General features: G+C 48.2%; 1 protein-coding gene and 2 pseudogenes across 1 annotated transcript; 2 read left to right on the plus strand and 1 right to left on the minus strand.

Moving 5' to 3' along the window:
* The first annotated feature begins 2,156 nt into the window (after positions 1–2,156).
* On the plus strand, positions 2,157–6,546 carry LOC120663011 (annotated as a pseudogene).
* A 241-nt stretch (positions 6,547–6,787) lies between these two features.
* LOC120659102 lies at positions 6,788–8,581 on the minus strand (annotated as a pseudogene).
* A 2,022-nt stretch (positions 8,582–10,603) lies between these two features.
* Positions 10,604–14,632, plus strand: LOC120663012 (60S ribosomal protein L5, mitochondrial-like). Its single transcript, XM_039942048.1, has 2 exons — positions 10,604–10,759; positions 13,602–14,632. The coding sequence occupies exons 1-2, from the start codon at positions 10,634–10,636 to the stop codon at positions 14,388–14,390; spliced, it is 915 nt and encodes a 304-aa protein (XP_039797982.1). The 5' UTR covers positions 10,604–10,633; the 3' UTR covers positions 14,391–14,632.

Here is a 14,632-nt window from a genome sequence, read left to right on the forward strand (position 1 = left end):
CCTCAGCTTTATCTGTTCTTAGGATTACTCCCTCCTATTTTCATTCAGATCATTATCGCATTCCCGGCAGTGATACAGAGACACTACTTTGACCATTATTAATTAGTAGTATTAAACACATCCAAATATATAAAATTTTCAATAGTTAATACTACTATTGAAGACAAATATAACCATTCCATTTCCAAAAAGTTTAATTTGAAATATTCAAAGACATATTGATCACCCAAACTAAGATGTGTTGACCAATACACGCATCACAAACCTGACATTTGTACTGTGTAATCTAAAAAAAAAGTATAGCTACTAGTACAAGAGCTGCAACGTTTTCTTCTCTAATCAACAAAGTTGATCGTTCACTTTGACCATCACTACTTTGTATACATTTACACAGTTATCATCAGTCCGTGTTACAAGACGTGACGTGCCTCCCAACACCATCATGCACGCGGGAAAAAAAAATAGCACGGCGTTGACCGCGTCAGCAATGTCTGCCTCGAGATTATTCTTATTCTCACATGATGGCCATATCGCTGCATGCATGAGCATGACGGGCTCCAATCTAATTAATCAGCGATCCCCTCGCCTCTTCATCCACCGTCCGTTCCGGATCACGCGGGATCCCAGCCGTTGATCCCTCCATCACTGTGCGGACCAACCAGCTAATCATCAACTACTAGTAATCCATCCATCACTGTACACGACGACTTGGAAAATAATAATCAAACGATGATAAGGTAGGTATAGCATGCATGGAATAGTTCAGCACCTGCAAACCCACAAAATATAAAGCTAAGTACACAGCCCTTGGAAAAAAAAGGATAAAATTCATCTGAATTAGCATATCAAAGTCGTCGCGTGATGCCTAATTACAAATTTACATGTCAGTGTAGACGAATAGTATATATAATAATAATCAGACTGGTCATGCGTACTAAAGAAAAGCACGTCAACGTGGACGGCTCTGTACGTGTAAAAGGGATCTCAGGCTCGCGGTTGTTTCTTTGGGCTGCCTGCAATTCCTCTGGAAAACGACCTTTTCTGTTCTTTATTTTACCTTTTGCAAATGAATCTGGAAAATGACAGCTTCGCCTCTTAGTGGTTTATTTGGAGACTTGTATGTTGTTCATCTGGCCATTCCATTTTGCGGTTATTTTATTCGATAAAAAATTACAGTACCATATATAGAAGCATGCGATTAATAAAAGAAGATATTAATGTGTTGGAAGCAACCTGGGGTACGTTTGACTTACGTTACCTGAAGATATTTTTTAAAGAAAATCCAACTTAATGGTTTGTTCTGTACTACTTGCACTTTTAGTGTTATCTATCTTGCACTGGAACGTTCCAATGGGAAGAATATAAGAACAAAAACGCCATGTTTGTTGCAAATAAAAGAGAGCCATATGGATGCATGCTAATGCTATGTATAGTATAGCTAGAGAGAACACAACAATGTAAATACTAGTCCTTAGCGAGAGGTCACATTCTTGGTGTATAGACGACGTCAGCCCATTCAACCATCTGTGCAGCCGACAGCACGTCCAGCTCAAATGAAAATATTCCTGTGCACAACGTGCTGCACTTGTCTTCTCTGTATACATACACTTGTCGCTTGTCATCACCATCACTCATCACTTCAGTATGAAAACAAAACGACATTACAGTCCAGCTTGACGCGCAAAGTTAAACACACCATTTTTCCATGGATTTACAGCTGTGAAGCCCATCGTACGGCTAAGAACGGATGAGAGGAGTCGTACAAGGAGCAAGGCTCCAAACCATGAGCTGAACATTCCTCGGTATGAACCTTCGGAACCAGTCAGGTAAAACCCGGCCGGAGCCCACGTTGTTAGAACCACTCCTCACTCACAGACACAGACACGTCGTGGGTCCCACGTGGCAGTCGAACCCCCGGCCCACCAGCACTCCGGCCCGAGCCGCCGCCTCCAGAGCCGGCCCACGCGCTGACACGCGGGGCCCACCCCCCGCCGCGTCGCCGGCCGCCTCCCCACCGGCGCACGGCGCTGCAGGCACGGGCGCATTGACGCGGCGCCCGCGAGCCGGGCCCACGCGAAAGCGGCCGCGACGGCTGGGCGCGGGCCCCACCTCTCTGTCTACTACCCGCCCAGGCGCCCAGTGGCGCCCACGCACACGGACCGAGGCGCCAGTTTCCTTGGCCTTCTTCTAGTCTTCTCCACGCCGCCGTCGTGCTGCTCTCGTGGGTTGGTCAACCCCCCTCGAGCATTTCCTCGCCGCCAGCGCACATGAAAGCCCGCCGCTAGGCGCGCCCCGGCTGCTGCGGCTGCTGGCGCCCGTGATGCTGCGGTGGCTGCTCCTGGTGCTGGCGGTGGCGGCGGCGGCGGCGGCCGAGGCGCAGCCGCTGGCGTCGCGGGCAGACCTGGCCGGGCTGCGCAGCCTGCGCGCCTCGCTGGGGCTGCGGGCTCGGGACTGGCCGCTCAGGTCGGACCCCTGCGCGGCGTGGGCCGGCGTCGCCAGCCGCGCCGGCCGCGTCGCGGCCGTCACCGTCGCCGGCCTCCGCCGCACGCGCCGCGCCGCCCTCGCGCCGCGCCTCGCGCTCGACGGGCTGCGCAACCTCACCGCGCTCCAGCGCTTCAACGCGTCCGGGTTCGCGCTCCCGGGCCAGATCCCCGCGTGGTTCGCCTCCGCCCTCCCGCCGCCGCTCGCCGTGCTCGACCTCACCTCCGCCGCCGTCAATGGCACGCTCCCCGCTCGTCTCGGCGCCTCGGGGAACCTCACCACCCTGCTCCTCTCCGGGAACGCCCTGTCCGGCCCTGTCCCGGCGCCGCTGCTCTCCGTCGGAGGACTTCGCGTTCTCGACCTCTCCGGCAACAACTTCACCGGCGGGCTCCCCAACGTCTCTGCCGCCGCCGCCGCCGGCGGCGCGGCCGCCGACTCGCTGTTCAACATTTCCGGGAATTATCTGTATGGCGTGGCCGGCGATGCCATTGCGGCGCTCACGACAAGGTTTCAGGTCGTGGACGTGTCCACCAACTACTTGGATGGAGCTTTGAACGGGTCTGACGGGACAGTGCTTGCCACGACGAATTGCTTCTACGGCGTTCCGGGTCAGCGCAGCCGTGTGGATTGTGAGGAGTTTTACAGGAAGCAGGGGGCGAGGCTTGTTGATGCTCCAGCGCCGCCGCCCTCGCCTTTGCCTTTACCTTTGCCGCAGCCATCACCGCCACCGGAGGAGAAGAAGAAGCAGGGGATCTCCAAAAATGTACTCATTGGAGTCCTTGTGGCTGCGGGAACATTGATGGTTGTGTTTTTTGTTGCATTGCTGTTCTGCTTGGTGAAGAGGAGAAGCAGAGGAATAAGTGGATCTACGGGAGTCGAACCGAACGAGGAAGGTATCGGCACGCGTTCTGCGCGTAGGAGGGACAGCAGTGTGAATCCGGTGGCGTCATCGCCATCAGCAGTGTCTCCAAGAGCCAATGGTGGGCCTAAGGATGAGCCTGCCATCGCCGGTGAGTTCAGCTATGAGGAATTGGTCCATGCCGCTGGGGGCTTCAGTGATGACAAGCTCATCAAGCATGGGCATTCAGGAGATATTTATCATGGTGTATTGGAGAATGGCTCCCATGTCATTGTCAAGAAGGTCCGTTCAAATGGTGTCAACAAACATGCAAGTGAATTGGACTTCTATATGAGGTACTCCCATGACAGGATTGTTCCGTTACTTGGGTATTTGAGCAAGGATGATGAGCAATTTCTGGCTTACAAGTATATGCCCAAGGGGGACTTGACCAATGCATTACACAAGAATCCTGTAGACACTGCAGATGGCTTGCCCTAGCTGGATTGGATAACTAGACTGAAGATTGCAACTGGTGTGGCTGAGGCTATGTGCTTCCTTCATGATGAGTGTAGCCCGCCATTAGTTCACAGGTATGCCTTTCTATATGATCCAGATTTGTACTTGTTCCATTTGGTACTGCGATGATATGCTGTTGTTGCTTGGTACAGCCTAGTATTCCAAAAATTATTCATCCATGTCCTAGTTTTGTTTTGTCCCAACACTTTGATCATAATCTAGAACACCATGGAAGGACCAGATGCCTTCCTTTTCAGTTTTCGGCATCCTATTGGCAAATTAAGGTGACAGTTACATCAAAGACCACAAGAGTTAGGAACAATGAAAAGTGTATAATCTTATGAAACGATTTATCGATATTTAGTTTTATAATTGCTAGGGGGGGGGGGTTCCCCTTTGTTGCTTTTATGATGACACCAATGCATTTAATGTTATCGATGCACTACTGCTGAACAAAATGAATTTCTCTATGCATCAGTCTTTTGTTTATGAATCACTTAAGTAGACTGAATATGCTCTATCTCTGTATATTGACTAGAAGCAACCTTGTATAAAAAAAAAATTTGGTGTGATTAGTCATTCCTTGTAATTCTTTTTGTTGGAAAAGAAATGTTGCTAGTATGTATGTCTATCTGAACTCATTATGCATTCTTCTGGATCCTCATGCTGTTTACTTTTACTAAAGTCTTGAACAAGTATGCCATCGCATTCAATCTCTATCACAGAATTGCATTTGCATTTGACAATTTACCTTCATGTTATGTGGATGCCATCAATCATTCAATGAATCTTTACTTAGTGTACTTTGACATTTCTAGAAGTAGTCATCTTCTGTTCTTCTTACCCTTTTTGTTTCATTAATTGTTTCAACATCTATCATTTTGACTTGGCTATCCTCTCAGTACGCGAGTTCAAGTTTTCTTAGTTTATACAAGAATACCTCCAAACTTATGCATGATGCTCAATGCCTGAATTTTCCTTTATGTCACTGTTGACATTGATTTATTGACTACTCGTTTCTTCATTGCAATTGTAGAGATATCCAAGCAAGCAGTGTCCTTCTCGATGATAAATACGAAGTGCGACTTGGGAGCATGAGTGACATATGCGTTCAGCAAAGTGGGGGAAGCCAGAATGTCTTCTCTCGGATATTGAGATCGTCAAAGTAAGACTACTACCTGAACCACCTTTCTTCCCTTTTCAGATAAGGCATACGAGAACTGCACTCTTTAAATGGTTTAATTTTTTGGCGTTAGGATGTAAGCAGTATTGATTTGGTTACTGAATAAAATAAAGAGTATTCTAAAATAAATATACTCATAAAAGTCATGGTATAATAACCATCACTCTATTCTTACATATATATTAGTTTACTCAATTTGTCTTTGTAGGCTCCGTTGTATGTGCTACTGTGGTTGTGATGTCTGCCAATACTTGATGTTATCATCACTAGTTTAGTTAAATGATGCAGCAACATATTTACGGAGTGCGAATTCTGGGGGCATCCGAGCATGCCATTTTTTTTCCAGTCAAGGACACATCTATACGGTTTTGGTGATATTGATCTGAATTTCAGATTCTGTAGCTACGGTTTGCTGATTACAGATAACCAAAGGATTCTGTTTTACGGGCATGTGTTGGTTTTTTGGTGGTGGCTGATAGTTGGTAGTTCACTCTCTTCTGCTGCTATTATATGTTGTTGAGCAAACTCCAAGTCTCCAACCCTTTGTGTGCCTGAAACCATTTGTGTTTTCCTCTGAAGTTGGTAACTGACGTTGGTATCTGACGCTTTCTTGTGGCAGGTCTCTCGACAAGCACACATCAGGTGCGTAAATCTTCCACAAATGCTGCTACTTTTTTTGTAATCCAAGTTAATCTGAACAAACTCCTTTATTTAGAAAAAATGCAATGTCCACGGATTAATTCTAGAGCAACTTTGGCATGACAGGTCCACCGGCCACTTGTTCCTACGACGTCCTGTGCTTTGGCAAGGTGCTGCTGGAGCTGGTGACAGGCAACTTCGGCATCAGCGGGTCGAACGACGCCGCCTCCGAGGAGTGGCTGGCGAGCACGCTGAGCAAGATCAATGGCGGCGACAAGGCGAGCATCATCGACCCGCTGCTCGTCGTCGACGAGGACCACCAGGAGGAGGTGTGGGCGGTGGCGATCATCGCCAAGACCTGCCTGAGCGCCAAGCCCTCGCGGCGGCCATCGGCGCGGCACGTGCTGCGCGCCCTGGAGAGCCCGCTGCGGGTGGTCCGGCAGGGCTCCTCCCGGTCCAACTCGGCGCGGCTGCTGAGCTCGTCGTCGCGGAGCTCGTCGCAGTCCGTGTTCCAGGGGAACCACCACCACCGGGCGCACAGCCTGGACCGGCGGCACTCGGCGCGGTCGCACGGGAGCGCAGGCGGAGGGGAGGGGTCCTTCTCGTTCTCGTTCAAGAGGGCCGCGACGGCGACGGAGGTCGCGCCGGAGCTGGCGGCGGCGCTCGACGAGGACGCCGTCGTTGTGTAGCGTTAGCGTGTCGGGTGGGCGCCCCCCCCCCCCCCCCATTTCTTGGTTCCTTTTTACAGGCATTCCTGATTCTTTTTTTCTCACGTGATATCGTCACATCGCTTTTGTGTATAATTTGTTGTTGTCTGATGCGTTCATCCGGTACGGTGTTCCAACGTGAACAAAAAAATTGTGCATAGAGAGCATGTTTCAAATATTTTTGGGTGAATTTTGAACTTGTTTTGAGGATGTGTTTCTCCCCTTTCTAGCATGCAATTGGCGGTTGAAAACGAAACGAGTACTTTGCGCGCGCCTTGCCGCGCCTTTACTTTCCTTTTTTTCAAGGTATATAAACATAGAAAGCATATATTTGTATTTGAATATTGAATGTACAAAGATATTGTAATAGGCACCTAAATACATAGGTACATGTATGTACTGGTGCTAAAGCTAACATCGTCTCTGTTTTTTTCTGGAAATTCAAATGAAGAACTGCATATAGTCACAAAGATGATACACCTGAACATTTTATTGCTAACTGAAAAATTGGATTCCGATGTTTTTGGAGTCTCTAACTATTTTATTGCTAACTTTGGAGTCTCTAACTATTTTTTTGCTAACTGAAAAATTGGATTCCGATGTTTTTGGAGTCTCTAACTGCTTCCATAAAACATTTCTTGCACATGGTTTCCTGCAAGACATTTAAATTTTAAAATATAACATATAGAAATAAAATTATCCTTACCTGTGTATTAAGTTTATTTATTAGTGCTCTAGGAAGTCACATGATTTGCTCTTTTTTGGCAATGAAGACTGGGAGCACATCATTCCTTGAATTGAATTGAAAGAAGCATATTTTTCTTTAGAAGTTCTTTGGCAGCATTCCAAGCTTTATAAACCACTTCAGTAGAATACAGTGCATATAGCATTAATAGCTACCGTAGAAAAGAGTTTTGGGCTCTGAAACTAAAGAACCTCTCAAGCTCGGTAGACATAGCCTAACCACAATGGTCCATACTGTTGTGGGTGAGATAAGAATAGACTAACCACGGCATAAATAGTTTCCTCAAATGAAAAATTACGATACAGAAGGGTTTGGGTCGGCTGGCTGAGCCCAGGAAAAACAGATCTATGACACAACATGCAGAAAGCAAAGCATTACTGAATCTTTGTGTCTGAAACAATTACTGGACCTACAACTGTAGTTTTTTGTTTTAATAAAAGTAGCCATGACTGTAGGCACCCAGAGCCTACTGCCTTTAAAAGAGTAAGACTACCTTCATAGCCGCCATACACTGTATCTTCGGACAGTAAAAGGGGTGTGACCAGACCAATAAAAATGCATCCATAAATCTCAAGAATAATATAGCAGCCGAAAACATATATAAGTGTCAAACAAAGTGGTATTTCTTTCAATTTGTGGGCTAGAGCATCCTAATGACAATGTAAGAAAAATGTTTGCATACTTCCACAACAAACGCACCTGGAACAACAAAGCCTATGGCGATTCTAGTCTCAACCATACCACCAATCATCAAAGCAATATTGGCTTTTCACGCAACATAAATTATTTCAAGGGCTCCAATAACCCCTAATTTGGCAAGCTTGATGTTAATATCATGAGCGAGATTCCCACGTATTATTTTTGAGCATCATGTAAATTCTAATAACTTTTATCAGCAGCGCTAGTGACATTGTATTTCTCCATGGCAACAATACTAATATCACGGAGACCATCCCTATAATCTTTGTGAACTGTTTGCTCAAAGAGCACAGGGGTCACACCCATTTCTGAAACCAGTGATAGAATAAAAACAAAATAAGTTTTGAGAAATACTGGGATAAAGTTGGAATACCCAGATAATGAACAGCTAATAAATTCGAAATATTGAGGAAAGATCAAAAGGCGATTTCATATAGCAGCACAGAGTTTGCAGGAGTACAAACTGTTTTTCCAAACTTGTATATCCGAGTTCAAGTTTTTCCTAAACTTGAGCTTCAGCGTTTGAAACCCTTGCACTCATTATTTTGCGGCCAATTGTGCAGCTTCATTTGGGGCCACGATTGGAATCTAGGTTGGAAAATATGGAATATCAACTTTGGTGAAAGTATTTATAAATTTTGTTGATACAGACAGAGTATGATGGGATGACCAAATACCGTTATGTTTGTAGTCACAGTATCTGATGCCCCTCCAAATAATTTCCACACAGGGATGAGAATGCTGTTAGGAATTGCGTCAATCAGTGCCATCTCTACTCCTGCTCTAGCCTTAAATGGGAAACATACAATTAAATACAGATGCAATGGGAAATCTTGTATGAGAAGAAAAAAACAGCAACCAAACACTTGAGTAGCCATTGAGAATATCAGAAATAAATGGTAATCATGTCTGTTTTATCCTTCACCTATCATATATGTAAATGGAGCACTTCCACATGAGCTAAACGAAAGAATCATTTTTTTGTTTGCACAGAAAGGACTTAGGGTAGTGTTTTAATTGATACAAAACTGTTTGGTTTAGTGGCTTGTATTCTAAACGAACTGTTCTAAGCTTGTAAGTAATCAAACATTTTGCAGGTCAGATGGGTATTCAAGGACAATTGTACCAGGCAGGCACCATCCAGAGCAAATATTAGTAGATGTAACCAATCTTAGTTTGAGGCTACGCATATGAAGAAACATGGGTACTAGCGGCAGAAATTGGTGATAAAGCAGTAAAAGCACATTAGTTATGTAATTCAGTGCCTAAAGGGCAATTCCCGTCATCATGGAAGTCTATACTTCAAACAACAGTCACCCCATCGACATTGGGAATTTGGGATCAACACATTTGAAAAATTCAGATTTTCACGGCATCCTAGACTTGTTAACGCGAGTCAGGTATTCCAGCTCCATGAACCTCTGCTCATGGCACAGGAAGCCAAGAACGGCTTAGATAATTGAATAATTTATCTGCTCACCCACTCCACTCCAAGAACACGACATCCAATCTCTTAGCCACATCCGAGTTCCAACAGATCAGATCGAGGACCCGACCAGGCATGCAGCCTCAGGTTAACCAGGAGGAGTACATTGTCGAGCTTGAAGGGGACGATGACACCAGCCTCAGGTCAACCAGGAGGAGTACCTTGCAGAGCTTGATTGGGATGATGACACCGAGGCAGAACGTGAACCAGAAGGGCCTTTAGAATAGGAAGAAGGCCTCCCCCAGCGATTGCTCCCGTCCGCGGCCAGCCACGCCCACGGGTTCCTCCTGCCCGTGCATCTGCCGCCACCCCTGGGCTTCGGCCCCGCCCCGACAGCCGCGCAGCTGCAAGAGGAGGAGAGAGGACAACCCGGTCAGTTGCGCGGACGGGAGCCAACGGAAGCACGCGCGGGAGGACGGGTGTGGGACGCACCTGCCATTGGCGGGCTGGTTCCATCGCATGCTGGACACCGGTCAAGGAAGGACACCGACATTTATGGAGCATCGCGCCGAGCGCCGCCGCTGGTGCTCCCATGAGCGCGTCGCAAGCTGGTCCTGTGGCGGTGCGTGTGGCCGGCTGGTCCCCGGCCGTGACGGACGGCAGTTCGGGCGCCTCCACCTAGCGGACGGCACCACTGCGGAGCTTGACGTGTGCGGCGACATTGAAGACTGTCTCGAGGCACGAGGATGTGGTGGTGAAGGGTGTGGTGAGGGAAACGTCGAGCAGGGGAGCCTCAGCCTCCCTGAGCGCACTGCAGCCGAACGACTCCACAAGGAGATGGCGAGACGGCGTGGAGATGCGTGGAGGAGGAGGCGGGCTGGTGGGCGGTCGCAGGCTGCGACGAGGGTAGGCCGCGAGCGTACAGGGGACGGCGAGATGATGTGGAGGCGGCGAGTTGGCGGGCGGCCGCAAGCTAGCGCCCGGGCTAGCAGCCACGCCGGAGCCACCGCGTCGCGTCCTCCGGCCAATAGCGCCGGCTATCCACACCCCTCACGGGAAGCTTGTCGGGGAAGAAGAAAGGTGTGGAAGCTAAGATTTTTACCGGAGTTGAAGTGAAACGGGAGTCATAGATATGTAATTCGACGCTGTAGATTTTTTTTACTGTCGTGGCCCAAGGAGGTGCCGCGGAGGCGTGCGGCTTTAACATATAGAAATTAGGATATGTAAAATGGGCCGCCGCGGGTGCACAGATTTCCTTTCTCTGAGTGAACTTTAAATGGGCCTTCGCACACAGATGGCGGCCCGCTATAGCCCAAACATGGCTAAGTGAGGCCGCTCAAGGAGCCTCCTCCGCTGGAACAACCGAAGGGGGAAGAAGAAGAGCGGCGGCGGCGGCATGGCGGCGCGACTCCTGCGCGATGTGGCATCCACTGCGGCCCGGTCGGCGCGCGGCCACCGCGTCCCCGACCTCTGCGGCGCGTTTGCCGGTCCTGGAAGCCGAGGCACCGCCCCCGCCACTCAGGTCTGTCCGCTCCCCATCCGAGCCCCCTTGCTCAGCTTCCTGCGCTAACCCTAGCTCCGTGCGCACACGCCCCGTTGCCGCACCGCGGTGAGTGGCTAGCTGGGAGGCGAGGATCTTGTCGGCGTTCCCATAGTTCACTCGCGCGGCAAGGCGAGCTAGTTTGGGGGTGTCGGTTTTCATTTTTTTACTTCATGGAGTCAAGCGAGAGAGCATTTCGAAATGTACCCTGCGTTCTACTTGACAGGTTCTCGTTGTCGTTGTCGTTGTCGTTGTCGTTGCCGTAGATTGATTTTCACTTCCTGCAGTTGCACTGTCAAATGTTTCTTTTTTTTTCGTTCAAAACTGGTGATCACAATCCAGCTTTCCCACCACAAGCAAACAGAGAAATGAGCAGACCTCTCTGCTCTGAGGGATCATAAATTGAACGCCCTGATTGACTGATTCTTATTTTCTCCATCTCACTTGTGTAAATCATCAAGACAAGTAGCATCCAAAGAACTGACCCTCCAGTCTCGTGTAAAAGATGATGATTTTCATTTTCGTGGTCATCGGCACCAACTTCAGCCTGTGAAACTATCGGTCTCCATGCCTAAACGTAAAACCATTGGGTCTGTTTGGTTCATTGGCTTATTCTAGCCTGGTTAGGATTTGGAGCCAGGTCAGTCTAAGCCTGGCTTCACTAGTATATTTGCTCATGTTTGGTTGCTTGCATCTATGGAGCCTGGTTTGGTATTGTTGTGTTTGGTTTCTCTGTACTCTTGGGTGGCGTTACCTCTTCTTTGTGAGCGGTGAGCTGTTGCAGTCCTTCACCTCCTCCTTTCTCTGCTTTTCCTCTCTTCTCTGGGCCGTAAGCGGTGAGCATGCGGTGGCGAGCGCAGTCCGCCGAGCTGCACGGTGACCAGCTGCTGGGATAGAGCTAGCATGGCGGCGTTCGGGAGGCCCGTCTCCAACTTACTCGTCCGTTCATCCAATCATCCATGCCGCCGCCCAGAAGATCTCTAGCTTACCTTGCACAAGCCCCCCGCCTCCTCACCCATGTCTGCCATGTGTGCTCTTCGTATGAGTGAGCAGTTGCAATTGGAAGTGCAAATCAACCCATGAAGAGATCAATTTATAAGGGGTCTATGGAGGAAGAGGAAGAGCACAGAAGCAGCGGCAAGGACGGGTGAGAGCAGCACGAGTGGGAGCTGCGCGCGGGGCGAGCTGCGCCGGGCTGCGCATGGGTGAGCTCCGTCACCATGAACGCGTCCACAAAGCGCATCCCGGCTGCAGAAATTTAGCCGCACCGAGCGTGCTCCTCCGCCATGCGCGAGCGGGCTTGCTCCTCTGTCGCGGGTGAGCTTCGTTCGGAGGGGGAAAGCTGAGCTCCGCGCCGGCCGCGGGCGGGCGTGCTCCGCTACTGGGGCCAAGCTTCGTCAGGGGGAGGGAGGTGAGCTCCGCGCCAGCCTCCAACCTGCAGCTCCGCAGGCGGCGGGTGAGCTCCCCAGCCGCGGGCGGACGAGCGGCGAGCTCCGTGCCAGCCTCAGACCTGCAGCTCCGTGGGCGACGGGTGAGCTCCCCATCCACGAGCGGGCTCCGGCGAGCACCGTGAGAGAGACCGGGAGGTGATCTAATCCGAGAAGATGCCTCAGCGGAGCCTGGCTCCGTGGAAACGCTCGATCTTCGCGTTTCCAGCAAGCCTGGCTAAAGCCCCCTCCTTGCATTGGTAGAGCCTGGCTAAGATGCTTAAACACGCAACCAAACATCCGCTGGTTGGCTCTGGAGAGCCTGGCTAGGAGTTAGCCAGGCAACCAAACGGACCCATAGTCTCCATGCTAGCATTTCCTTCAGTATTAGCAAAGTGACCTCAAACCTGCGATGCAATTTTACCAATGACCGATCGATCGGCTTCTTCATGGTAGAATATCTTCAAACATTTGACATGGGCAACTGCATCTGCATGTTGGAACTTCGCCAATAATACTGATACTCTCACAATTTTTTTTAACTCTAGATGAGCGTGAGAACCATTGCAAGCAAGGAACTGAACCACCTTATGGCCTTGGTTGAAACTTAGGGTACAGAACAAACGTATGGGATTGTTTGCTTCATTGCAAGTCTTAAGGCTCAATGCTCACAGAAACTGAGAAACATGATCCCTGAATATATGCTTTGTTTGTTTTGTTCCACATTCTCAATCACATCTTTTTTCCTCTCGACTCAAAGTCAATGAAAGTTTAATTTTTAAATTTTCTCACTGTGTAACAAAAAAAGTAGTTTATCACTGATGTTTATGTTAGCTAATTGGCTTGATGGGTAGTTTAACTTGTAGTGTGTGACCCAGGAGAATTTATTCTTGCCCAAAATCCTTTCATGTAGCTTTCGAAAATAATTTTATCACTCACATTTTTTATGATTGCTGTTACTGCTTAAACAAACCTATCTTGATCAAATCAGACAGCCTACATTTCCAACAAGGCAACAACTCAGAACCATATTCAGTTTTGTGTGTAGCTGCTGGAATGAAGAACACAAGTGATCTCACAAGTGTGCCAATTAAAAATGCAGTCATCTTACATTTTGAACTATCACTAATGATAAAACTATGACTGCCACCACAGGCTTTTAGGAACTATATATGCCCCCCCTAGTGGTCACAGCCCAATGACATAGATAACTTTTCCTTGGTCCAATACTATCATATTTGACAAACAAATTAAGTGAAGAATTGTCCTTGCACCATCTCCTTTTTCTGTTTCGTTTTGGTTCTATCACCCTACATGTAATTCAACATTTTCTTTAATTTTTATGCTTCTATAAGAAGGCGATGTTTTCACTGAGCTAATTACAAATTTCCACACAGGGCCTTCGTCATTTTGCAGCACCGTCCAGTGAAGCAGTGGGGAACTTAGAGATGAGCTTGGAATTGGATGCACCCAAACCAAAGCGTAATCGATCACGTATTGCAAAGAAAAGCGGAACAGCCATGATGCTTCCACTACATTTCCATTACAAAGATGTACTACGTCAGGATCTGTTGCTGAAACAGAACCATGCCAATATCATGCAAGTTCCTGGATTGTATGGAATCAGATTAGCACCAAAAGCAGGTTCTGATTTGAGGGTTCCAATTGGAAAATTGGCAATGGAGATTTTGAGTGGCCAGAGATTCAAAGAGGTACAAAGTGACCCTTTTTCTAAAGCAAGAAAGTCTGCTCGAACCAATCCATTCATTGGGGCTGGCAAAGACAGTGGCAATGCCTTTGCACGACAGAGTGTTCTCCGAGGGCATGCAACGTACAATTTCTTGGTCAGAATGTTGACAGTGATGTCCATGTTAGATTCTCGAGCCGAAATTCAGGAAAACACCATAAAGTCCTTCATGGAGACGGAGTTCTGTGAGTTCTCCCCTGAACTGGAAGATCACTTTGAGATCTTTGAGCATATCCGAGGATTCAACGTGACTATCGTCACTTCGTTCCTATCTTTATTTCCGCTTAATGTCCCTGACATTGTACTTGCTGCCCTCCTTGAACTGAACCTTCAGTTGACTGTTTGGCAGGGGCTGAAGGTGGTCACTTCTCTCAAAATGGGTGGTGGTTATTGCTCAGTACAATGCAGCATCCATCAGTTTTGTAGACTGAATGAATGAAGCTTGCATGATTGTTATGTGTAGCGATGTACGGAGCTCATGTTTAATTGCTACATTTAATACTATATGGACTTAATAATGTAGGCTTCAATAGGTAACTTTTTGCTTATTTCTGTGGGTCATGCTGTAGTAGTAGTAGCATGGAATGCTCGTTGCTGTTTGTCAAAACCATTGCAAGAGAGGGCAACGCAACGAAGCTCATCTTCAGTACATGAAATCTTCGCAACGAATTCCATTTTGCC

Source organism: Panicum virgatum, chromosome 2N, assembly GCF_016808335.1.
Source record: "Panicum virgatum strain AP13 chromosome 2N, P.virgatum_v5, whole genome shotgun sequence".
Classification (NCBI taxonomy): Eukaryota; Viridiplantae; Streptophyta; class Magnoliopsida; order Poales; family Poaceae; genus Panicum; species Panicum virgatum.

Excerpts from the sequence above, each read along its gene's own strand:
- LOC120663012 (XM_039942048.1), top strand. The coding sequence starts at position 10,634 with ATGGCGGCGCGACTCCTGCGCGATGTGGCATCCACTGCGGCCCGGTCG. Across the intron at positions 10,760-13,601 it reads GCACCGCCCCCGCCACTCAG|GGCCTTCGTCATTTTGCAGC; the intron begins GTCTGTCCGCTC and ends ATTTCCACACAG.